This window comes from Acomys russatus, chromosome 16, assembly GCF_903995435.1.
Source record: "Acomys russatus chromosome 16, mAcoRus1.1, whole genome shotgun sequence".
Taxonomy (NCBI): Eukaryota; Metazoa; Chordata; class Mammalia; order Rodentia; family Muridae; genus Acomys; species Acomys russatus.
In genome coordinates, this window is record NC_067152.1 from 31,957,301 (window position 1) to 31,983,881 (window position 26,581).

The 26,581-nt window shown below is 44.2% G+C and overlaps 1 protein-coding gene across 9 annotated transcripts in view; it reads left to right on the forward strand.

The window, feature by feature from the left end:
* The window catches only part of Tanc2 (tetratricopeptide repeat, ankyrin repeat and coiled-coil containing 2), a 282,558-nt gene extending 258,296 nt beyond the window's left edge, over nucleotides 1-24,262 (forward strand). For 3 of the 9 annotated variants that reach the window (XM_051158874.1, XM_051158878.1, XM_051158879.1), the window contains 9 exons: nucleotides 9,476-9,609; nucleotides 10,567-10,690; nucleotides 13,374-13,549; nucleotides 13,812-13,944; nucleotides 14,484-14,513; nucleotides 15,351-15,442; nucleotides 17,151-17,297; nucleotides 19,733-19,833; nucleotides 21,430-24,262. In XM_051158874.1, the coding sequence (XP_051014831.1) occupies nucleotides 9,476-9,609; nucleotides 10,567-10,690; nucleotides 13,374-13,549; nucleotides 13,812-13,944; nucleotides 14,484-14,513; nucleotides 15,351-15,442; nucleotides 17,151-17,297; nucleotides 19,733-19,833; nucleotides 21,430-23,398 (2,906 nt within the window). In that variant the 3' untranslated portion in view covers nucleotides 23,399-24,262. Of the gene's footprint in view, nucleotides 1-9,475; nucleotides 9,610-10,566; nucleotides 10,691-13,373; nucleotides 13,550-13,811; nucleotides 13,945-14,483; nucleotides 14,514-15,350; nucleotides 15,443-17,150; nucleotides 17,298-19,732; nucleotides 19,838-21,429 lie in introns of those variants that run through there. The other 6 variants (XM_051158875.1, XM_051158880.1, XM_051158877.1 and 3 more) reach the window with 4 other exon arrangements.
* Nucleotides 24,263-26,581: the final 2,319 nt, after the last annotated feature.

Consider the following 26,581-nt stretch of genomic DNA (forward strand, 5'->3'; position numbering starts at 1 on the left):
CCACACATGCATGCAGGGGTAAATGCGCGCGCGTGCGCGCGCGCACACACACACACACACACACACACACACTAAATGAGGGGCTTAATTTTATTGAATGTGAATCTTTTATTTGAATAAAACTTTATGGCCTGGCTGGTGCAATTGTTTTCTCAGAAAGTAAAGCACTTGACAACCATATTGACCTGAACTTAATCCCTGGACCTCATGATACAAGGAGAGGACCAGCTCCCTAAGTTACCTTTTGATCGCTATACACTCACTGTGTGTATGCATGCATGTGCACACACACACAAATAAATATGTAAAAAAGAAAATAAAGTTTTATAGACTTAGAATTTTTTTAATGTCATACTTAAAAGCATATAAGCTTTTATTAATTTTAATATATGTATACCATCTCAGATAAATTTTATGTCAGTTTCTTGCAGTGAGAATTGTGTTGTATTTAACTTGATAGTTTCATACAATAATTTTGAATTAAAAACTGTTAAATATACATTGGAACAAAATATAATTTCTGGATCTATAAAAAGATTACTTGGTAAGGCATGGTTGCATATACCTATAACCCCAAGCCTGGAGAGGCAGGTTCAGCAAGATTGTTGCATCTGGTCTGCATAGCAAATTTCGGGCAAGCCACAAAAATGTAACAAGGCTCTTTATCAAAACAAAACTATTTGATTTCAGAGAGATTTTTGGAAAAGACTATATTGTCTTTACTATGTGAAAAGCACCCTACAACTCAGCACTGGTGTAGCATGGACGTGAGCTTCTGCACCTATCGTGATATTCACTAAGTCTGCACGTTGCTTTCTGATTTATGACACATAGTGTAAAATTTATAGTGATCCACTGCTTTGTGACATTTGCTTCAGTGGCAAATGTATATGATATATACTTATTTTTGAGCTGGTGGAAGTCTCATATCTGCAACCCTGACCTAAGTGACAAAACTTTAGGAAAAATAAAATGAATGGTCACTTTTACAGTTGTTTGTCATTTAACTGTATCAAATCCAAAGCACAGCGAACAAGAAAAAACAAAGTTACTGTCAATTGCACTAACAAAATTTTTTTATTCTCACAACAATCATAAGCCACACCCAGTTCAGAGACATTTAGATGGGGAGCATTGAACCTCGAATCAGTGAATACATCTTAGAATATAATAAAGTAAGATATATAAGCATTTGATAAAATTCAACACCCATTCATGTTTAAAGTTTTAGAGAGATCGGGGATACAAGGCACTTTCCTCAACATAATAAAGGCTATATACAGCAAGCCAATAGCCAAAATCAAAGTAAATGGTGAGATACTCAAGGAAATTCCTCTCAAATCGGGAACAAGGCAAGGCTGCCCACTCTCTCCATATCTCTTCAATATAGTACTCGAAGTTCTAGCCAGAGCAATAAGACAACAAAAGGAGATCAAGGGTATCCAAATGGGAAAGGAGGAAGTCAAATTATCCCTCTTTGCAGATGATATGATAGTGTACATAAGTGACCCTCAAAACTCCACCAGAGAACTCCTAAAGCTGATAAACACCTTCAGCAAATTGGCTGGATACAAAATTAACTCAAAAAAGTCTGTAGCCTTCCTATACACAAATGACAAGCTTACAGAGGAAGAAATTAGGAAAACCACACCCTTCACATTAGCCACAAGCAATATAAAATATCTAGGAGTTACCCTAACTAAGCAAGTGAAGGACTTGTATGAAAAAAATTTCAAAACTCTGAAGAAAGAGATTGAAGATGACCTGAGAAGATGGCGTGATCTTCCTTGCTCATGGATCGGGAGAATTAACATAGTAAAAATGGCCATCCTACCAAAAGCAATCTACAGATTCAATGCAATCCCTATCAAAATAACTACACAATTTTTTAAAGACATTGAAAGTTCAATTCTGAACTTCATATGGAAAAACAAAAAACCCAGAATAGCTAAAACAATCTTGTACAATAAAAGATGCTCCGGAGGAATCTCCATACCTGATCTCAAACTGTACTATAAAGCAATAGTACTTAAAACAGCATGGTACTGGCACAGCAACAGGCTGGTTGATCAGTGGAATCGAATCGAAGACCCAGATATGAATCCACACACATATGGTCACTTGATTTTTGACAAAGAAGCCAAATCCATTCAATGGAAAAAGGATAGCATCTTCAACAAATGGTGCTGGTCTAACTGGAGGTCTATGTGTAAAAAAATGAAACTGGACCCATATTTGTCACCTTGCACAAAACTCAAATCCAAGTGGATTAAAGACCTCAACATAAAACCAGAGACACTAAGCCACTTAGAAGAAAAAGTGGGAAAGAGCCTGGAACATATTGGCACAGGAGACAACTTCCTGAACAGAACACCAACGGCCCAGGCCTTAATGTCAACCATTAATAAATGGGACCTCATGAGGCTGAGAAGCTTCTGTAAGGCAGGAGACACTGTCAAGAGAACAAAGCGACAGCCTACAGACTGGGAAAAAATCTTCACCAACCCTACATCTGACAAAGGTCTAATATCCAAAATATATAAAGAACTCAAGAAATTAAACACCACCAAACCGAATAACCCAATTGAGAAATGGGGCTTGGAACTAAACAGAGAATTCTCAACAGAGGAGTATCAAATGGCTGAGAAACACTTAAAGAAATGCTCAACCTCCTTAGTCATCAGGGAAATGCAAATCAAAACAACTCTGAGATTCCATCTTACACCCATCAGAATGGCTAAGATCAAAAATTCAAGCGACACCACATGCTGGCGAGGATGTGGGGAGAGAGGAACACTCCTTCATTGCTGGTGGGAATGCAAACTAGTACAGCCACTTTGGAAATCTATCTGGTGCTATCTCAGAAAAATGGGAATAGGGCTTCCTCAAGACCCAGCTATTCCACTCCTTGGAATATACCCAGAAGATGCTCCAGCACACAACAAGAAAATTTGCTCAACCATGTTCATAGCAGCCTTATTCATAATAGCCAGAACATGGAAACAGCCTAAGTGTCCCTCAGTAGAAGAGTGGATAAAGAAACTGTGGTACATATACACTATGGAATACTACTCAGCTATTAAAAACAAGGAATTCCCGAAATTTGTGGATAAATGGATTGAGCTAGAAATGATCATAATGAGTGAGTTAACCCAGAAGCAGAAAGAATCAAATGGTATATACTCACTTATATCTGCATACTAGCCCAAGGGGCATGTCCCACGAAAGCCTTCACTTACCAGGAAACTGGGACAGAGGGGAAGGCATCCTATTGGGACTCTAAATGAGAGACGCATGGGAGAACAGCAAAACAAAAGGATCCAGAGGGTCCTAGAAATCTACAAGTAGAACAATATGATAGGCAGATTTGGGCCCAGGGGTCCCGCTCAAACTAAGGCACCAGCCAAGGACAATACAGGAGGTAAACTTTAAACCCCTTCCCAGATCTAGCCAATGGTCAGAATATTCTCCACAGTTGAGTGGAGAGTGTGATACGACTTTCTCACATACTCTGGTGCCTCACATTTGACCATGTCCCCTGGAGGGGGAGACCTGGTGGCACTCAGAGGAAGGACAGCAAGTAGCCAAGAAGAGACTTGATACCCTATGAGAATATATAGGGGGACGTAATCCCCCTCAGGAACAGTCATAGGGGAGGGGAATAATGGGAAAATGGGGGGGGGAAGGGAGGAATGGGAGGATACAAGGGATGGGATAAACATTGAGATGTAACAAGAATAAATTAATAAAAAAAAAAAATAATAAAAAAATAAAAATATTCCCCATAAAAAAAAAAAAAAAAAAAAAGTAAGATATATAGATATATAGTTTTTTTTTTTTTTTTTTTGGGTTTTTTTTTTTTTTTTTTTTTTTTTTTTTTTTTTTTTTTTTGAGACAGGATTTCTCAGCCAGGAGGTAATGGTGCATGCCTTTAATGCCAGAACTTGGGAAGCAGAGGCAGGTGGATCTCTGTGAGTTCCAAGCCAGCCTGGTCTACAAAGCAAGTCCAGGACAGCCAGGACTACAAGAGAAACCAAAAAACAAAACAAACAAAAACCCCACCAGAGACAGGATTTCTCTGTATAGCCCTGGCCAATTATAAAATGACAAGCGCTGGGCATGGTGGTACACGCCTTTAATCCCAGCACTCAGGAGGCAGAGGCAGGCGGATCGCTGTGAGTTCGAGGCCAGCCTGGTCTACAAAGCGAGTTCAGGACAACCAAGGCTACACAGAGAAACCCTATCTCGAAAAACCAAAAATAAATAAATAAAATAAAATAAAACGACAAGCATGCATTGTTTCCCATCTCAGTGCCTTTATACACACCTTTGTCTAGCATTCCTTCTTATCCCTTCTTATCTTACGTCCATACAATCCAGTTTGCCCTCTCTCCCTGTTTTTCTTGGTCAGCTATGAGTTTGTTGGGAATAGACAGCATGTAACAAATAGATCCTTTAATGTTTAATTAATGTTTTAGATGCAGTAATCAGTTTGTCTCCCCAATCACCTTCCTCCATTGATCTTATATGTCAGAGTCCTTCAAGGTGAAAACAGGTAAAGGAATCACTTGCTTTTCTGTATTATTTAGTGTCCGCATTCCATCCACAGTATTTCCCCATCTCTGAGCTACATCCTATCTGCCTTTTCAAACATACACATACACACACACTAATTTTGTCAGATGCTGACAAGCTCAAGCTAGGGAAACAAATTCTGTTTCTGGTCTCTTGGAAGAGATTCTTTTTCTTTTGACTGTTATAGTTTATGAACATGACTTTGCCTTAATCTTTGTTTTAAAAACTCTTAGCAGTTTGGTTTGGTTTGGTTTGGTTGGAGTTTTTTTGTGGGGACGGTTTTTCGAGACAGGGTTTCTCTGTGTACACCTGGCTGGCCTGGAACTCACGGTGATCCACCTGCCTGTGTGCTGGGATTACAGGCATGCAGCACTACACCCAGCTAGCAGTTTTTGATAAGACTCATAAATACAGCCAGAGTAACTCCTTGTTCATGGTTTTGAAAAGTCCAGGCTCCAGTCTGCATAGTTGCCTTGTTTTGTGATGAAATTGGGCAGCTGTGTTAATAACCGTGTCTAGCTATCTGAGGACTGCTGCCAAATGACGTCATAACAACAGAGGTTATACAACAAAGAAAAGGGCCAAATGCAACATTCCTTCCCATAAAAATGTGTTATTCAATAGAGAGAAATAGGCCAACCAGAGTAATATAATTGTTAGGGTATGCAGTGCCACTTTCCAAGCAAGCACTGTATGTATAATGTGTTCTGTGAACTGGCATGATTAGTGAAAAGCTTGTTTCTAAAATACTAGTCTATTTTCTCTAGAGGACTATCAGTTTTGTTTTGCTTTAAGGAAAAAATGTTCTTGGCCTGTAACACTTGGAAGTTTGCCACAACCCTATAACCTAGTACTTTAAACAGAATCAAAATATGGGAGTTAGAAATTTTCCAAGTGGTTTGTTTGAGGCACAAAGCGTGTCTAAGTTCTTAGCTACTCCTGTGTTCAAATGCCTGTGTAAGATTAACAACTTTTAAACTGTTAAAAATAGGAATTTGAAGCACTTGGGAGGTAGAGGCAGGTGGATCACTGTAAGTTCAAAGCCAGCCTGGTCTGGCTACACAGCCAAGGCTACACAGAGAAACCCTGTCTGTGGGGGAGTGGGATTTGAGCTGGACGTGGTGGTACATGCCTGCACCTGTAATCCATCACTCAGGAGAAGAGACAGGCAGGTCTCTGTGTGTTTGAAGCCAGCCTGGTCTACAGAGTGAATTTCAAGACAGCCAGGGATATGTAGAGAGACGGAAGGAAGGAAGGAAGGAGACAGACATATAAAACTTGAGAAGTAGAACTAGAACTAGACTTAAAAAACATTAGCCCTTGTGTATGTTCACTTAAGGCTTAAAAATTACTTTCACAGCCAGGCGTGGTAGCTCACGCTTTTAATCCCAGCACTCAGGAGGCAGAGGCAGGCAGATCATTGTGAGTTGGAGGACAGCCATGACTACACAGAGGAAACCCTATCTCAAAAAACCAAAAAGAAAAAAGAAAAAGACTTACACTGCACCTGCCCAATTTCATCTAAACAGAAAAGCCAAATAAAGTTGTAAAATAAAATTGAGGACAAATATCTTCAAAAATTGCCACATCTTCCCTTATAAATCCATTTTACTTTAGGGAAGGAAAAATTATTTGAAAACTTACCTTTGTATAAATTATAGGAAGTTTTAATTTTGCATATGACTAAGTTATAGATAAATTAAGCCAAACCCAAAGGCAAATACCAGGCCCACAAGTCAGCTCAGAGAATAAGGCACTTACTGATTAGTCTAATGACCTAAGTTCTGTCCCTGGGACTCACCGTGGGGAAAGGAGAGTACTGAACCTGCAAGTTGTCCTCTGTTCACACTTGCTTACGCATACACACCAAATTAAATGGGTTGGGTTTTTTGTTGGGGGGGTTGTTTGGTTTGGGTTTTTTTGTTTTGGGGGCTTTTTGTTTGTTTGTTTGTTTTTGTTTTTTCGAGACAGGGTTTCTCTGTGTAGTCTTGGCTGTCCTGTACTCACTTTGTAGACCAGGCTGGCCTCAAACTCACAGCGATCTTCCTGCCTCTGCCTCCTGAGTGCTGGGATTAAAGGCATGTGCCACCACGCCCAGCTTCAAATTAAATGTTTTAAATGCTATAATTTTTACTTCAGTGAAAAAAATTATAAGTGACCAGTTGGTTTGAATTTCACTAGCTTCTTTGATTAGAGTCCAACATTTGAAAACTCAAATATCTGCGCCTGCCCAGTAGTTTTTGATTTATTAGAATATATGCCTATACTAAGAAAAGATTCTTCTGTCAGCCTACTGTATCAGATTTTCAAATCAATTTGGAAGATGGAGAAACATCTGTTTACTTTTTGGTTTTTTAACAAAGCATAACTCCTACTATTTTCTAATAGCTTTCTATTTTTCCTACGCTTTTTGTCCAGTCTCTAAAATGTTAAATTAAGAGCTGGCGAGAGAACTTGGTAACTTTTGTCCTATAAACGTGAAACCTACATCCAGGTCCCCGTTACCCACATTTTAAAAATTGAACACATAGCCGGGCGTGGTGATGCACGCCTTTAATCCCAGCACTCGGGAGGCAGAGGCAGGTGGATCTCTGTGAGTTTGAAGCCAGCCTGGTCTACAAAGTGAGTCCAGCACGGCCAAGGCTATACAGAGAAACCCTGTCTCAAAAAAACAAAACAAAACAAATTGAACACAGTGCTGCACAGCTGTAAATCAAGCACTGGGGGAGCAAAGCCAGGTGAACTTCAGGAGCTTGCTGACAGCCAGTCTAGCTGAATCAGCAAGCTCTAGGTCCAGCAAGAGACTCTGCTCAAAAAACTCAAGTGGAGAGTGCCTTAGTCACCGTGAAGAAACACCATGACCACGGCAACTCACAGAGTAAAGCATTTTAATCGGGGGCTTGTTTACAATTTCAGAGGGTCAGTCCAAATGGGAGTATGATGGCAAGTATGGGGCTGGAACAGTGGCTGAGAGCTACGCCCTGGTCCACAAGCAGAGAGAGATTGGGTTTGTCAGAGCCTGCCCCCAGTGGCACACTTCCTCCAACAAGGTCACATCTCCTAATCCTTCTAATATCAAAGAGCTCTATTCCCTGGTGACTAAGCATTCAGTATATAAGTCTATAGGAGCCATTCTATTCAAACCACAACATAAGAGTAAATAAAGCACTCGGGAGGCAGAGGCAGGTGGATTGCTGTGAGTTTGAGGCCAGCCTGGCCTATAAAGTGAGCCCAAGACAGCCAAGGCTACACAAGAAACTCTGTCTCAAAAAACCAAAAAAAAAAGAAGAAGACACTTGGTCTCAACCTCTGACAACCTACATGGGCACACATCAACACATACACAAAGACTGTATACACAGAAATAGAATTTATTTATTTTTAATTTAAAAAAAAATTCCAGGGCTGGAGAGATGGCTCAGTGGTTAAGAGCATTGTCTGCTCTTCCAGAGATCCTGAGTTCAATTCCCGGCAACCACATGGTGCTTCACAACCGTCTGTACTGGGATCTGATGCCCTCTTCTGTGTGATGCTCTCTTCTGTCAGGTGGTTGTACATGCAAATAGAGTGTTTGTGTACATAAATAAACAAATCTTAAAATAAAGCAATGAATTTCAGCTAGGTATGGTAGCATACACCTGCAGTCCCAGGATTGGGGAGCTAAAAAGGAACACTGAGGTCTGGGATCCATAGGGAGTCTTTACCTCCAAATAATAAATAAACCTATGCAATTTAAATGTTATGGTTAAATAAATATTTATTTGACATAATTCTTCTTACTAAACAATTGGTACAGAAAATGAAATACACACTCAGAAGCTGGGCGGTGGTGACGCACACCTTTAATCCCAGCACTAAGGAGGCAGAGGCAGGTGGATCATGTGAGTTCAAGGCCAGCCTGGTCTACAAAGTGAGTCCAGGCCAGCCAAGGCTACACAGAGAAACCCTGTCTAAAAAAAAAATACACACACACACACACACACACACACACACACACACACACAGAATATCCGCTACACCAGAGATCGTAAAGAATAGACAATAGTAAAGAAAGAAAAAATTAATTTCCTCCTCCTGTATCTCTTACATTTACTTTATAACTGTTTTTAAGTCTGTAATTCCATTGTTTTATGCTTAGAAGAAGAAAGCTTGGTGTGGTGTTGCATTTAATCCTGACTGAGCATTCAAGGTTGCATCATTGGTTACAAAGTGAGTCTGAGGCCTGTCTCTGGACTACATGAGACCTTTACCAGACTCCTTCCCTAAACAGAGGAAGAAAGTTGTCTTTTTCACACCTGCTTTCTCATCTTTAAGACCATTTTACCTTGAACAATTCCGACCCTCATTCTGTAAATCTGTTTTTAAAACTGTATTATCTTAATAAGGAGATTTTTTTTTTTTAATTGTGCAAGGCCTTAAACTACAACTCCTGCCTTTGATTCTTTAAATTTGACAGCACAAGAGTAGAGATTGACCAAGTCTTTGCCAGCTAATTTTTCTCTATAGTGTCATTTCCATATAGATTTCATTCATACATAGGTTTGTAACTAGGTCGAGAGCCTTAAAAAAGATACCTAGAGCAGAGTAGACCATCTGAGTATAGGAAAAATGAAACCAGGTGAATTTGACCAAAGTGATCTTTCAATGAGTTATTCATTATTAAGAATGGCCCCAGATGTTATGAGCCCTTTTAAATGTCTTCATTATTTTTCTTCAAAAATATCCTTTTTGGAAAAGGCAGCCAATATTATTATTCTTGGAAGTAAAGTTGTGATTACATTAATCACAGTAATTTACTGTGTTTGCATAAAGCAAAGCATTTAGAAACACATTAATTCATATTTAACATTGAAAACTAGAGGAGAACCAGCCATCCTCAGTCTTTGTTATCTGCGCTTAGCCCTGACAGCTGCAGCCGGAAGGGGCAAACTGGATGTATGCCGACTGCTCCTGGAACAAGGGGCAGCAGTGGCCCAGCCGAACCGCAGAGGAGCAGTGCCTCTCTTCAGCACTGTCCGCCAGGGCCACTGGCAGGTAAGCACGGTCCTCCTTCCAGCGCTCGGGTAAGAATGAGTTCCAGGTGGAAACATCTGATGCAAAGAAAAGAAGTTACGGCTGGTTTCTCAGCAGACATCAGGCTTGAGGACATGGGCCTTTGTTACTAGTGTTCCACTCAGTTGAGAGTGTAAGACATTAACACTCACCCAATATGGCGGCAGCACTCAGGAGGCAGAGGCAGGCGGATCTCTGTGGCGTTCAACCTGGTCTACAGAGAGAGTTCCAGGATAGCCAGGGTAATATACTGAGACCCTGTCTCAACAAAAAGGGGTGTGGGGGAGAAATTAACACACAAAACCATTGTTGTGAGCTTGATTGATTTGTCCTGGTCATGGAGCAACCTTCTCTCTGCATCAGTACCTGCCAGTTGACTGCGAGGTTCACATCTTAGCAGACCCTTTCAGTGACTCACAGATGCTGCAGACAGACTGGAAGAAAACACACAGTGTGCCAATCCTGGTTCTAGAGAAACCATCAACTTACGCACCAGGATGGAAAAGAAAGGCTACTGATAACTATCTTTGGAAGTACTTAAGTAGAAGAAGACTCTTAGAAGACAAACAGTGCTTAACAAAGGACTCTGAAGCACTTCCTTGTAGACAACCAGTGGTAAATGTTTACTGTTGCTGCAGGCCTGAGGCCTCCAGACATTATTAAAATGGAACTGACATGGGTAGGTATTGGGCTGGAGTTTCCATTGTGGGACAGTTCAGACCACAACTTGACTTTTTTCTAACTTAATGTCGCAGTCAGGGATAAGTCCTCAATTGTCTGTCCCTATGGGAGTTAAGAGAGTAAGTCCCATGTCATTACAACTCCTCAGAAACTCACAAGGAGGCTGTCAGAATAGAAAGCTGCTACAGGAGTCCACATGCATGTGTCGCCTCAGCAGCTCCTCTTAGAATGACCAGCCTCTGTTTTCTGTACTCGTAGATTGTTGATCTTTTACTCACCCATGGAGCTGATGTCAACATGGCAGACAAGCAGGGTCGTACTCCCCTAATGATGGCTGCTTCTGAAGGCCATCTAGGAACCGTGGACTTCCTACTTGCACAAGGTAAGTCCTGAGAGGCCAAGGCTGGCAATAAAGCCCATAATAATCCACTGACTTCCTGATTTTCAAGACACGTTAAGACAATTACAGCCGGGTGTGGTGGCGCACACCTATAATCCCAGCACCCAGGGAGGCAGAGGCAGGTGGATTGAAGATCTCTGTGAGTTCAAGGCCAGCCTGGTCTACAAAGAGAGTCCAGGACAGTCAAGGCTACATAGAGAAACCCCATGGGGGGTAGGGGAATAGGGGAGGAGAAATGACATTACTAATTTGATTGATTAGAATATGCAAAGCCAACACTCCTGCCCCCCATTTTTTTTAACCTCCCTTTCAATAAGATTCCAGGCTAGTCTTGAATTTACATTTGTTTCTTGCCTCAATTACTACCTAAGTATATCTGGCACTCTCTTGCACACTGTGTGTGTGTGTGTGTGTGTATGTGTGTGTGTGTGTGTGTGTGTGTGTGTGTGTGTTATGCATTCGAATGAATATATGTTTCATCGCTATGTAGACAAGGTTGGCCGCAAACTTAAAAGTGATCCTCTTGCCTTAGCTTGCACAGAGCCAGTTTACAGGTGTGCCTCACCGCCCCAGCCTGCCCACTTATACAACTTGGAGTTCTAACTCTGACATTCTTTTTTTCTTTGTAGCCAGAGGGATTGTTATGAAATCAACACATTCTAAACTCTTTCTCTCAAACCAAATCTCCAAATTTCAATTTTTAAATTAATACCTAGTAAATATTTATCTATTTTAGAGGCTAATTTACTGCTGCTCCTGGTGGTGGCTGTGGTGGTGGTATGGTCTCACTTCATAGTCCTGACTGGCCTGGAATTTGCTCTGTAGACTAGGCTGGCCTGGAACTCACACAGATCATCCTGCATCTTCCTCCCAAGTACTGGAATTAAAGGTGTGTGCCAACACACCAGGCAAAACTAGGCATCAGTTTGTCAGCCTGCACAGCTAATATTTGTTTTTCTTGAATCCGAAGGTGGTAAAGGGAAGTTAAGACACTTGCTAGAATGGTTCTCTTTGGAGAATCAGGATATTGCTATTAAGCTATCACAATAAATTCCTGTGGTACTTTCCAACATACATACTTGGTAAGTGGGAAACAAGTTAAAGGGGAGATCCTTTAGGAGGTTGGTATGCTTTTTCCCCACAGGTGCTCAGTGATAAAGCATTTCAGCCTCTTGATGGCTGGTAAGCTCAGCCACCAATGCTGCCCTAGTAGAAAAAGCTCCTCACTAGGAGCACTGCAGCACCACCTAGTGGAGCCTCTGGATTTGCATCAAGCAGAGGATAGTGAGACATTGAAACTATGACATCATTCCAGTTAGCCTACACTGTTAGCAAACCAGTCTCAAATATATATAATGCAGATACACTTTTATTCAAGGGAACCAGCCTTCTTAAGAACTGCCCAGACCTGATCAGCAGTGGATAGTTGAGTTAGGAAGGCTGGGCTTCCCCCTAAGAGAATGCTGTGGGTTTAGAGTTATCCTTTCAAAAAGGTTTGTTTCCACAACCTCAGTCTCACTGGTGGCTAGATGCAAGAGCTGCTCTTCCATGGTACAGTGTAGTTCTTGTCTTCACACTACAAGTTGCCAAATAAGGCCGGGTGTGGTGGTGCATGCCTTTAATCCCAGCACTCGGGAGGCAGAAGCAGGCGGATTACTGTGAGTTCAAGGCCAGCCTGGTCTACAGAGTGAGTCCGGGACAGCTAAGCTAACATAGAGAAACCCTGTCTTGAGCAGAAAGAAAGAAAGGAAGGAAGACAAGTTGCCAAATAAGTGTGACTTCGTAGTATCTGTCTTCATTTCTGCTGGAGGAAAGGAGCAGCAATGAGAGGGGACAGACAAAGCCTCTTAGGATGTGGCAGGAAGCAATGTTCCAGAACAAACTATGCAACAGAAGAGGCAGAGCCTCATCAGTAACTGTTGTGTCTGCCGCATGCCAGTAGACACTGGTCACACTGCAGAGTTTGTTCTTCCTTTACCCATGGTCTTTGAACTGATTCCTGAAGAGTTTTCTTTGTTTAAATAAACAAAAATTATTTAGCTTACATTATTTGTAGGACATTGTAGAATAGGAACTCTGAAGTGATTTTGATGTTTTAAGTAATCTATAATTTGGGACCTGGGAATACAGATCAGCTGGCTGAGTGCTTGCCTCACACAATCTCCAGGTCAATCCCCTCACCACCCAAGCTGGGCTGGCACACAGCACTCAGGAGAGAGAGCTGTAACTCAGGCAGGCTTTGAACTCACTGTGTAATCCACATAACCTCACACTCTGATCTTCCTGCTTACTCCTACCTACTTCTGGATTACTGGTGTATGCCACCATGGCCAGCCAGGGTCATCTCACAATGAAAAAAAAAAAATCTAGAAATTAAAACTGTCCTTCCACCTTTGCCATGGTGGCACACACCTTTAGTCTTAGCACTCGGGAGGCAGAGGCAGGCGGATCTTTGTGAGTTCGAGTCCACACTGGTCTACAAAGTGAGTCTAGGACAGGCAGGGCTATACACAGAGAAACCCTGTCTGTAAAACAAACAAAAAACAAACTAACAAAAAAAACTGTTCTTTGACAGCATATATGCGTGAAGTATCAGCATTCCTTTCTGCTACAAATTTTTGCATCCTTAGTCCTGTTAACCCAGGACTCCTGTTTACTCTTTTAGGTGCCTCCATTGCCCTAATGGACAAAGAAGGATTGACAGCCCTCAGCTGGGCTTGTCTGAAGGGCCATCTCTCAGTAGTCCGCTCTCTGGTGGACAATGGAGCTGCTACAGACCATGCTGACAAGAATGGCCGCACCCCACTGGACCTGGCAGCTTTTTATGGCGATGCTGAGGTGGTAAGTATCTTTAAGAAGGCCTCAAGAGAGCAATAATAGAGGTGTCATCCATCAATATATCATCTAGGACCAAATGTGAAATACTGTCTTGATGATTCTAACATAGATTCTTCAGAGGACATGAATATACAAAACATTACTCAAAACCAAGAATATCACTATGGCCTGAAATAATTTATATATCCTGGTTCAGAAAGGCAGTTTGAAAAGAGGAAGTGATATCCATGGTGTCCATTAGCAGTTCTGCTTGTTCCTTTTCTAGGTCCAGTTCCTGGTGGATCATGGGGCCATGATTGAGCATGTTGACTACAGTGGAATGCGTCCTCTGGACAGGGCGGTGGGCTGCAGGAACACTTCTGTTGTAGTCACTCTACTGAAGAAAGGAGCCAAAATAGGTAAGAGAAAGAAAGATGATACTGACCATCTGTGCCCAGGGGCCAGTGGTCGGGCTTCCCAGGGTATTTGGTATGAATATGTATAGTTCTCCCTCTGCCCTGGTCCAATTACTGTCCTAGTGAACAGAAGGCTACTGGCCCAGAGAGAGTACCATCTGAGCCATAGTCTGTAGAACCCTGTATCTAGAGTCGCCTGACTCTGCCCTGCCCTTTGTAGCCTTAGCCAGGAGGCTGTGCTAAGCTTATGCTGCCTCTGCAGTAGCCCCACCCTGTGAGCATCCTGGCTCCCTGCAGCGCCATAAGCCTTTGCTTTCCCTTGCTCTGTATGTGCTTCAAACTCTCAAGCCCCTGCTGCTGCTCTCCCAGCTGCTCCCTGCCCCACAGACTGTAGACAAGGGTTGGCTGATATGCTAGCTTTTTGCTGCCTGCCTCTCACTGCTGCTTTTTCCTTTCTTTTTTTTTTTTTTTTTTTTTTTTTTTCACCTTCATCCATTTTTTTTTCCTTTCCTACAACTTTTTGTTTTCTCCTTTCTTTGAAGGTTGTCAGACGTTACCGAGTCGCCCACGAGGTATATTTCACCGCTGTCAGCATCAGGCGTGGTCTGATGGCTTGGTCAGCTTTGCCTTCTCCTCTTTGATTTAGCCTGCATGAGTTCCCTACACCTCTAATCTTTTAATTTACTTCACCTTAAAAGAAGATTTTTTTAATGACTGTTGCAGAGAATAACTTGAACTTTTGATAACTAACCCTGAAAAGCTTAGTTGGTAATAATTCCAGTCATCTATAAACTAATCAATTTAACTTTATTCTTTTCTTTCATGAGTGAAGTCGTTCTTATTAATGCTTGTTTGTTTCATATCTATTGGCATTTGAATTGTGCCCCTGGCTCCAAGTGAATCCCAGGAAGTCTTATTCGGCACTTAGCTCTAAGGGAGCCTTTGGAGTACTTAAAAAGGTTTCCCTTCTATGGAGTGCACACTTCCAAACTGAGTCTACATGTGGGAGTTTTCCATCTCAGACAGAAAATAAATTATTATTTTTTGGCTTTTTCTAACCTTATGGTAACCTCTAATATAAGCTCTTTCTTCCAACTTACTTTCTGACTTAAAATAATTCCAAACTAAGCCATCGTGTGCCCGTACACAGCACCCAGGCATCGCTGCTCTCCTGTAGCACAAGCTTGGACAAGTTTGATATTCTTATTTTAAGGTGAATACAAAAAATCCAGTGCAGCTTCTTGGCAGTGGGAGTCACTAAAATACTCCCAGGTCTAAAAAATGAGGTAATTATTGTAGAACAAGTTGTTCTCTCAGCAGAAATTCCCCCAGGAAATTTTTTTCACCTAGCTTCCTACCACCTTACATTGTATGAGTTCTTTACCCATCATGCATCCTGTACACTACAGGTCCAGCCACATGGGCGATGGCCACCTCCAAACCAGACATCATGATCATCCTGTTGAGCAAGCTGATGGAAGAGGGGGACATGTTTTATAAGGTGAGGGCGGGGGGGGGGGCTGTTTTCTACATGTAGACTCTGGACAGCTTGACAGTGTTCATTCTAGTTTACGGAGGCAAAGGTAGAAACAATCCCTGGTCATGGGCTCCAAACTAGGGTCCTGAGTTTCCTGCCTTCCTGACAACAGAGCAAAAATAGCATGCACATGCTGGTCACTTACAGTTTGGTAACAGATTTTATGCGGACTCTTCTAGGTGGGCAATTACAAGCAAAATTACACAATGTATGTATTACCATTTTTATTGATCTTAGTTTTACATGTGGTAGCCACACCTGTAATCTCAGCACTTCAGAGGTGGAAGCAGGGAAGATCAGGAACTTAAGGAGCTCTTTGGCTATAGAAGGGCACCCTGGGGGGCAGTTCTTAGTAATGATAGTATTTTAATAAAATAAATAGTTATTATTATACATATGTTAAAATCACTTGCTGACAGTCTTTAAGAAATAGATATCCTTAATAAACACTTGGCCAGAAGGAAGTTCTTGGGGTTCCATGTCAGTCAGCACATGTTTCAGTTCACTGGATCACCCCTGAAGGTAAAAAAACTCCAACCCGGCTTTTAGCCGCAGATACCCTCACGACATTACAGATCTAAAAGATGAAAATATGATTGTAAAGCCCCTGTGTTAGCCCTAAGGAGAACTCTAGCTCCTGGGTCCTGTACTCCTAGGGCACATCATGACAATCATGGCTTTTAGGAAGCCTGAGCTTCGCTCTAAACTAGATCACATAAAAGCACATAAATCCAAAGGTCTCCATTACTGTAGCTATCATGCTCATTGACCTTTATTTCACTCTCAAGAATCTAAGCTTTGGTCACAAGATAATTTCTGCTGTCTCAGGGCAAGGACTCTTGCCTCCTAATGTAAATAGGCAGAGCTATTATTAATCACACCCAAAATTCTACCTTGGAAGACTCTATATTTCTCCTAATTAAAAGATGGTGAAAGGTAAATACAACGATGCTACCTAGAGAGTTGCAGCTACACAGAGGAAACGTGGAAAAGAGCTCCCACACATATCTGTTTGCCCTTTGTATACAGCCTTTCAGATGCAAAGTGTAAAAAGAGCTCAGTGTTTTCTGCAGCAGAGTTGGTCAGACTTATTTCATCTTGGGGAAATGTCTCCATAGAGTGAGAATCACACATTTTAAGCGTCTCTTCTCTGCTACCACCTTACCTCAGGCCTGATCACAAACAGGGCATAAATTGGCACAGTTTTCTACCATCATGCCAGAGAAGCCACAGCCAGACCTTCTTAGGTCCTACATGCCTCTTGAGGAAGAAAATTCTCTATTCTGTAGGACTGCAAAACAGAACATCCAACAGGAGCCACATAAACCAGAACCTAGGGAGAAGCACTGACTCTGGAGTGTTGGGCTCAGGAAGTTTTGTGTCCCAGGGAGAGCAGTTCAAGAAAAGAAGGAAGTTCCCAATAAGCAAGATCAGCCTCGAGAATAGTTCAGAAGCTGTTAGGTCCATTTGCCACGATTTTGTTTCTTAGACACTTACCCCTTCCCTTCCTTGACATGTGAGTCCCATAGAGAAGACCAGACTTCACCTCTCAGCTTCAAGGAAGCAGTGGACAGTGACCCGTAACAGCTGCTGAGAGAAGGTAGGGCTAGGGACCAGCTCTTCTCAGCCACTCCCCAAACCAACACTGTGCTCTGCGTTTGTACCCCATTAGAAAGGTAAAGTAAAGGAAGCTGCCCAGCGCTACCAGTATGCTCTGAAGAAATTCCCTAGAGAAGGGTTTGGTGAGGACTTGAAAACCTTCCGGGAGCTAAAAGTGTCTCTCCTCCTCAACCTCTCTCGATGTCGCAGGAAAATGAACGTAAGTCCCTCTAATCCCCACTCTTTCTGCAGTGCTGGAATTTGAGAGTTCTTGCCACTTACTAGCTTGTACTAAGCCCTAAAAGCCTCTGTTGCCCCCATTTGGAACTTGGTTGTCCTTCACAGAACACTGACATCTGCAAATTGAAACAAATCCATATTGAATACAAATTTATCAAGCTGTAGAAAAGCTAGTTCTGTGAGCAGTTTCTGGCATTCTGCATTTTCATAATCCTCACTGAAGTGACTGGAACACTGTCGCCACCACACACACTCCAGTCAGTTCTTGCCAGAACTGCAGCTGCAGTGACATCTAGATTCTAGTCACTGTCCTTCCAGTGTGCCCCCTAGTCATCTGACAAAGGGTTGGGTTGAAGCCTTGGGGCTATGGACTTGAAGGTTTCTCCAAGGCCGTTCTTGAGCTTTTCAGCTCTTCCCTCACTTCTGTATTCCAGTATGGCCTGTCCCTTCTTGCTCATATGAAATGTTAAAATTCCTTCTGGCCATCTGTCACCTCCCTAGTTGTCCTTGGCTCTTCTCAGTCCTTTGCAGGTGTAGTTTAAGCCACTGTCAGGCAGACACTCCTGAGCTGAGAAAACTCTCAGACACAGGAAATGCTTAGCATCATGGCAGAGTCACTGACATTTCACAGTTCTATCCTAGGAGATAGAAGTAACCCAAACCAAGTAGGAAGTTTTGATCAGTGAGAGACTCAGCTGTCCAGAAGAAAGGTTCTGGCTACCCTGGAAAAGGATCTGCCTTAAAATCCAGAAAGACTTATGTATATAGCTTTGCATCATTGATTCCAGCCCTGAAGCCTAACAGTGTGGACATGGCCCTCTCAGAGGACACAGTTCTGTCTTCAGAGGCAGAAAGGAGTGGAGACATGGAGTGTGGAGGTGCAAGCGCAAAGGTGTTGGGGCAAGATAGAAAAGTCCTGCCTGAGGCTTCTCATGTGAAAAAATACAATCAGTCCCGACGGTCTCTGTGGCCCTCCCCTGAGAATGAAGGGAAGCGAAGCAGTGTGTGCCAGTCTGCTGGCTTTTTTCCCCTGGCAGTTAATTGGTTATTTAAGGTATGCTCTGGTGTATAGCTCAGTGACGAGAGTTCTTGCTTAGCATGCACCAGACCTTCGGGTAGGTCTCCAGCACCAGGAAGAAGAGTTGCTTCACTCCTGTTCTTAGAAACAATGGCTGTCTCTCAGGTAAGTGTAGGGAGAGGTAGAAAACAAGAGGGACAGAACAGAGCTCATGCCAGGCTGCTCCCTGAGCCAACACCGTGCTAAGTGCCAGATGTCTCTGCACGTGGGGAGACAGTCTTATGAACACTTCCCTGTGCCTCAGGACCTACTCTACCCTGTCTGCTGCCTTAGGAACTGTGAATGCAGTCATGCTCTACCATGGCTTTGGCATTTGCAGAAGAGAAAAGCCTAAGCCAAGCATGCTGGCATGTGTCTGTAATGCCAGTACTTTTGAGGCAGAAGCAGAAAGACTGAAGGCTCTAGGCTAGCTTGGGGTGCAGCACAAGACCATATTTCAAATATAGAACCATATCCAGTGAAGATTAAAATCTTTCACTTTAGCTTAGTATTTAAGTAAACCTTAAAGACCACAGGCTCTGCTGGCTCAGTATTGTGTGCCTCAACCCTATTCCTGGGGGTTATCATGGTAGCACCAGTAACTCTGAAACCATGCTTCTCCAGGACAGCTCAGAATCCAGACACATCCAGAGTCTGCTTGTTTAAGTGTTTCTAAGTAAGGAATCAAACAGGAGAAGGAACAAGCCAGAGAAGCATCTGTGAAATGCAAAGTACAATTTATGGGGCACCCACTATATGTCCAGTGTACACAGCACTTAAATGTTACATTATGCTTAGGCTTATCTCTGAAACTGTGGGTGTGAAAAATGTTCAACCCACTTGAGACAGAATGGACCAGAGAACTGCACCTGGCTGGCCGGCACCCCATGCCCTCTCGGCTCCAGTCGGTGCTCTTTGCTTGAGTTTGTGAGGCACATTCTCAGTGACCCTCAGGAAGCTACCATCTTGTGAGCACAGTAGCAAGGAGAACCAGCAGGATGAGTGCCGCCTAAGGTGTCTGTCTCCTCAGGTGTGGGGAGTTTAGGTTTCAGGCTGTAGGGTCCTCACTGTAGCGGGCTGACATTCAGCTTCTGAGCTATAAAGAACTGCTAGAAAGTTAGGGACCAAACTCAAACGTGTTTTAATACTTGAGACAAGTAAAGTTCAGTTAGTGGTTTCAGAGACACACAGCAGAAGGCAGAGGGCCACATGGGTAGAGCCATGCCAGGCATGTTAGGAACCCCAGGCATTCTACTGGCAAGTGTCAAAGGGTTGTACATAAAATTTGTCTTATTCCCAAGTTGTCTTTTTTTGTGTGTTTCTTCAATGACTCATCTGCACACCTATTGTAATGACAGGATTTTGGAATGGCGGAGGAATTTGCTACTAAGGCCCTGGAGCTGAAACCGAAATCTTATGAAGCTTACTATGCGAGAGCAAGGGCAAAACGCAGCAGCAGGTGAGGCAAGGGAGGGTGAGAAACAGTAGTGTCTGAGGATGCGGCTAAGGCGATGGAGGCCACCCGGGGTGTGCATACCCAGTGTGCCCACCCTTGCCAGCTCTCGGGGCCAGCTCTACACAGCGCATGGCTCACAGTCGGCACTTCTCCTAGGCACTGTAGGAGAAAAATAAAATAGAAAATGGCACTTTGTTCCAGGAAGCCTATGTCACGTCTCAGTCACTTTTCAGCCCCAAGCCTATGGCAAAAAGAGATAATGATGAGGTAAAGAGGAGGCCACTTAAGCCAAATTCCCATGCCTTCTCAACAGGACTCTTCCTTTCCTACAGAACTCCCCAGATTATTTAGTCCCCCATAGAGGGTTCTCCTAAGTCTGATGACATTGGTGTCCTCACTTACACACACACACACACACACACACACACACACACACACACACGACAGACAGACAGAGGTCCTGCTGCCAGCACTGAGATGGCACCATTCCTTGTGCTCATCTGCTGTGCTTTGGCCACTGAGTAAGAAAGCCTCCAGAAGGATCTAAAACTCGCAGTCATTGTCCAGCACCCAGCCTTCTCCCATGAATGAGAAGGAACTGTCTGGGATCTGTGGCTGACCCAGGGGGATATGTCTACAAAAGCCAAACCGAGGCTAGTGACACTGAAAGCAGTGATCTAGCTAGAGGCATGGCGTTTTTATAGAAAGCCAGCTGTTAAATCCTCCCCGTCTGGGATTGTTCTTTTGCCACAAGGTGAGTTGTCCACTTTCCAGGTAGTTTCAGTTGGGAGGAGAGGAATATCTCCATGGTTCATTCCCTCATTTGAAAATTAGAGTCTTGGAGTAAGCTCTGCTCCACTCAGTCACCTAGTCAGCAAACTGATTCCTGTGGGCTGTGACCTAGCAAAAAGACACACAGTGCTGCAGGGTGATGAGGAACAGGAATGGAAGGCAGACCTCACACCTAGGATGTAAGAGGCCTGAAGTGTAGACCAAGTGTTAAGAATATTTTTTAAATTCCACAGGATCAGTTAGGCATGGTAGTACATGCCTTTAGTCCCAGCACTCAGGAGGCAGAGGCAGGTGGATCTCTCTGAGTTCAAGTCTACATAGTAAGTTCCAGGACAGCTAGGGCTACATGGAGAGGCCCTGTCTCAAACCCCTCCCCTCACCAAAAAAAAAAATTACACTGGATCAGCAAGGTTTTTAAACACCACAGTTACTTATTGTTTTGTTCTAAACTACTTGACAGTGACACTGTAAATGACAACCCTAACCAACCCTCATCCTGCCTAGGCTGCACTTGGGCACTGAGATCTTCCTGAAGGGCCTTTCTGGACTGACATAATGATGACGTTCTCTATTAACCCCAGAGAGGCCAGAAGGAAGATGAAAGCCAAAATATCTAGGAAATGCTTCTGAACTCTTGTAGTGGAGCAGCCTCCTTGTTTCCTTCTTATAAATCAAACTGAATAGACCCTCTGGTGTCCCACGGATGCCACCTGATGCTGTTCTCTGAGTTGGTGGCCATGTTCTCAGCTCCTGGTGGTTCCTGTTCATTCTGAATAACTCCCATTCTTGTGTTTGCATTTTGTTAAGCAGACAGTTTGCAGCAGCCTTGGAAGACCTGAAAGAGGCCATCAAGCTATGTCCAAACAACCGTGAGATCCAGAGGCTTCTGATGCGAGTGGAGGAAGAGTGCAGACAGATGCAGCAGCAGCAGCAGCAGCCACCGCCGCCGCCCCAGCAGCCTCAGCAGGACCTCGCAGAGGAAGAAGCAGAGCCTGAGCCCCAGCATGAAGACATATACTCTGTCCAAGACATGTTTGAGGAGGAGTACTTGGAACAGGATGTTGAAAATGTTTCTATCGGCCTCCAAACAGAGGCGCGCCCCAGTCAGGGGCTCCCGGTAATCCAGAGCCCACCCTCCTCTCCAGCCCATCGGGACTCAGCTTACATCTCTAGCTCACCTCTTGGCTCTCATCAGGTTTTTGACTTCCGGTCCAACAGTTCTGTAGGTTCGCCCACTAGACAAGGTTATCAGTCCACCTCGCCTGCTCTTTCTCCGACTCACCAGAACTCCCATTACAGACCTAGCCCACCACACACTTCCCCAGCTCACCAGGGCGCATCTTACCGCTTCAGCCCACCTCCTGTGGGAGGGCAAGGCAAGGAATACCCCAGCCCTCCCCCTTCCCCTCTCCGTAGAGGCCCTCAGTATAGGGCCAGCCCTCCGGCTGAGAGCATGAGTGTCTATAGGTCCCAGTCTGGCTCCCCTGTGCGCTATCAGCAAGAAACAAATGTGAGTCAGCTTCCTGGCAGGCCAAAGTCTCCGCTATCCAAAATGGCCCAGCGGCCCTACCAGATGCCTCAGCTTCCAGTGGCAGTTCCCCAGCAAGGGCTCAGGCTACAGCCTGCCAAGGCCCAGATTGTAAGAAGTAACCAGCCTAGTTCAGCAGTTCATTCAAGCACTGTAATCCCAACAGGAGCCTATGGCCAAGTAGCACATTCAATGGCCAGTAAATACCAGTCTCCACAAGGAGACATGGGAGTAAGTCAGAGCCGACTGGTTTATCAGGGATCAATAGGGGGGATTGTAGGAGACGGGAGACCTGTACAGCATGTCCAAGCCAGCCTGAGTGCCGGTGCCATCTGTCAGCATGGAGGATTGACCAAAGAAGATCTGCCACAGCGACCCTCCTCTGCTTATCGAGGTGGCATGAGGTACAGCCAGACACCACAGATTGGGCGTAGCCAGTCAGCATCCTATTACCCAGTCTGTCACTCAAAACTAGATCTGGAGCGTTCCTCCAGCCAGCTGGGTTCCCCTGATGTGTCACATTTAATCAGAAGACCTATCAGTGTCAACCCTAATGAAATCAAGCCCCACCCACCGACCCCCAGGCCACTGCTGCACTCGCAGAGTGTAGGCCTACGCTTTTCTCCGTCCAGCAATAGCATCTCATCCACCTCCAACCTGACTCCCACCTTCCGGCCTTCTTCTTCAATTCAGCAAATGGAGATCCCACTGAAACCGGCATATGATAGGTCATGTGACGAGCTATCGCCAGTCTCTCCCACTCAGGGAGGTTACCCCAGTGAGCCCACCCGATCCAGGACCACACCATTCATGGGGATCATAGATAAAACAGCCCGGACTCAACAGTACCCCCACCTTCACCAGCAGAATCGGACCTGGGCAGTCTCATCAGTGGATACCGTTCTCAGTCCCACGTCTCCAGGCAACCTGCCTCAGCCTGAGTCCTTTAGTCCACCATCATCCATCAGCAACATTGCCTTTTATAACAAAACCAACAATGCACAGAATGGCCATTTGCTGGAGGACGATTATTATAGCCCCCATGGGATGCTGGCTAACGGGTCCCGTGGAGACCTCTTGGAAAGAGTTAGCCAGGCCTCCTCCTATCCTGATGTGAAGGTGGCCCGGACCCTACCCGTGGCTCAGGCATACCAGGACAACCTGTACAGGCAATTGTCTCGGGACTCTCGACAGGGGCAGACATCGCCTATCAAACCAAAGAGACCATTTGTGGAGTCTAATGTTTAAGAGACATTTGTTGGAGTGAGACCCGTATGTTTTCACTGCACATTTTCAGGCTTGGTTTCCACATCTGAGGCAGTTCTCTGGCTTAATTTCTCACGTAGTTTCTGTGTGGTGTTCAGAGGTGACAGCCCACATGTCGAAATCCTTTGCATGCAGCTGACTGGCAGGCTGGCCTCTGGGGAGCCAGGACTTCAGTTTCTCGGGTCTGTGCCCTAACCACATGCTCTCTCCCTCTCTTCCGATGCCAACGAGGAGATTTTGTGCTGTGAGCTTTAACCAGGGAGATCAGACACACTGGTCAGCCTTTTCCAGGAGACAATCGCTTTCACTGATGTTCTTGTTGTGTGAATGTCTTTTTCCTTTTTAAAAGAGTAAGATGTTCTGGTTTGTTTTCTCCTAGAGACTTTAGGACGTGTGTGATGCCTCTCTGTCCTTGCACTCTTACTCAGTGTTACACATGCCGCACCGCTGGCCCCCACCCCAACCCTGTGCATTCCTGTGCCATGGTCTCCTCCCCAGACTCCAGCTCCCCGCAGGCAACAGGTCTAGAATCTCCATTTACTTTACTGCAGGTCTTCCCCTGGGACAAAGGAGTCTAGAGGAGAGTGAAAAAGAAAGAAAGCTGCTAAATTGGAAGAAAAGCCCACTATAATAATCTGAAATGTTACCATGTTGGTTTTCCAAGAGGGGTTTGGGGAACATTTAATAAACATCCAGCCCTTTAAATACGTTGGCCAGCCAAGGAAGTTCCAGGAGAACGTGGGTATCTTTAAAGCACTCACCAAGAGTTAGTCTCTAGGCTTTCACCAACAATTAGCCACTAAAAGCTGCTGATTTCCCAGTGCTCAAGGAGGGAATAGGTACGAAGAAAGGCGGTGGGGGGGGCAGGGGAGACTGCTCTTGCTTCTCCCTGAGAGAACCTGTCTTGAAGAAGTGTGCTTTCTGATCCCAAAACACTGAGCAGACTTACGAGGTCGGCCTGGTGCAGTAACCCCGTTAGCTGCATTCTCTCTCAGCTGGAGCCAACAGCACTCAGCTGACTCTCATTGTCTCAGCCTGGATGGTGTTAGGAAGAAATGTGTTCTTCCAGAACCTGCTTGGATCCCCTTGGGACTGAAAGACCCCAGGCTTTCCACCCAGGCCAGTACATTCCATGTCAGCTGTTAACTAATTCCGTTTTAAGGCCTCTGGCTTCATTATTCAGGGCCATGAGATTGATAGCAGGCCTTTTCCTCCATCAGTGTCTACACATCTTCTAGGTCTTGTGGCTGTTTGCCAACCTGACTGAAAAAGCTGAGAGATCTATGGTTTAGGCAGTGAGAACGTAGGAACCAAAGCTGTAGCACAGTCCTGTCTGTGGCTGCATGTCAGCTCTTAAAACCAAGCAACTCAGCCCAGCGAACTAACCAGGGGTGTTGGCTCCTTTGTTCTTAGGGAGCATCTTACTGTTAGTAATGGGCTGCAGGAAGGGCAATTTCTTGAACAAAGTCCAGCTGTGACCTATCTGGAATACAGGTTCTCTGATAGGATCTGTAAGACATGCAGAGCTAAAATAGATCAGTGCTCATCTCTGTAAGCAGGACAGTTTTTACTCTGATAGGAAGAACTGCCCCGCTCTCCTGGAGTAGGATGGGCACCAATAGTTTCTTCTGCCTGTTCTTCCACCTGTCTCTTTCTCCATCTCCCCATCTAGAAGAAGTTTATAGCTGTGGGATCAGCCTGTGGCTGGGAGCAGCAGCCCCTTGCCCCCCTGTGTGGCCTGGACTCAGCTCTGTTGGATTCCCCATCATGTTTTATCTGAGCCACCTCTGAGGGAGCCACTGCAATAGAAAAGTGCTCCTGCCTGCTCGAAAAGCCACATTTACCTTACCTGGCCAGGTGTGTTAGCATGCCATGCAGTCCTAAGAATACATCTTAGCTGACACTTTTCCCCAGGGTCCCTAATTTCCCCAGGAAAAACAAGAGTTAGTGTCTCTATCCCTGCCTGAAATGTCAATGTCAAAGTCAAACCACAGTGAGTTCCTAGCATCGTAAAAGAGTGCATGCCACTCCTGGGCACAAGTGGGCTCTGACTAGAAAACACCAACAGGAGCTTCTGGAGGCAGGAGACAAAAGTCTCCCTGGATGCAGACTGGCTGCCCTGCCCTGCTACTTCACTGCCATGGTTGATCTCAGTACTGTATTTCAAGCGTGCCCCCCTTCCCAGCAGTGACCATTTGCCAGGCACATCTAGCTTCAGGATGGAAGAAAGTCTTTAAATTAAACTGGCAAATTCTGCACACTCACTTCACATCACCCTTGAGTAGTGACAGGTGAAAAACTTCAGCTTGTAGGTTTCTCACCAAAACGTGTCCCTTTGCCCAAAATTCTTGCACTAGTGGGTTCCCATCGCATCATGTCTATAAATGGGCGCACTTTACTGTTGGAATTTGTAACTCTGATGAATACTGGATATTTACGTGTGAGTAATGTCTTCATTAGAAATTAGCAGAGTCACTCTTGTCTCTAGTGTGTTTTTCAAGGAAAAAAGGAAAGAAATCAAGCAGTGGATCACAGCATTTATAGCACAAGAAATAACTGTTGTATATAAGCCTCAAAGATTAAGAATTTTTAAACACAAGAAAATATTTGCAGTGATTTTAAAGTGCTTTTCCAGCAATTTTCTTAGGGACTCCTGAGACATGGTTCATTTATTTACTGGATCAGTAAGGCACACAAGTAACAATTAAAATTAATGTTTATTTACAAAGTAAAGGGAAAACCTGTGTAACATGAGAATTTGGCATGGACAAAATAGAGATCATTTTGTATCTGCTGTTGTGTCTGTCCAGGTCGCAGACGTGCACTGTTAAAGCCCCGAGTTAATAGAGCACCGTCCTCCCGTTCCTCTCCCAGGTACCCCTTTCTAGATGTGTTGAACTTAAACCCGATGGCTCAGGAAAACTCCACCAATTAGAATCGTGTACAGTATCCCAGGTTGTTGTCCAGATATCCAAGTTTGCTGGTTTTAGTTAAGCCTGGATTATCACTTTTCCTAAATTATTATAAACAGAACAGCTTAGAGAAAGGTGTTCTCCGCCCTTATATTGTATAGTAGTTTATGATCCCCTCTAAATATTGGTATTTTTATATTCCAGAGATATGCCCAATAGAAAAAAATTTAAGCCAGTATCTAATTTAATATCC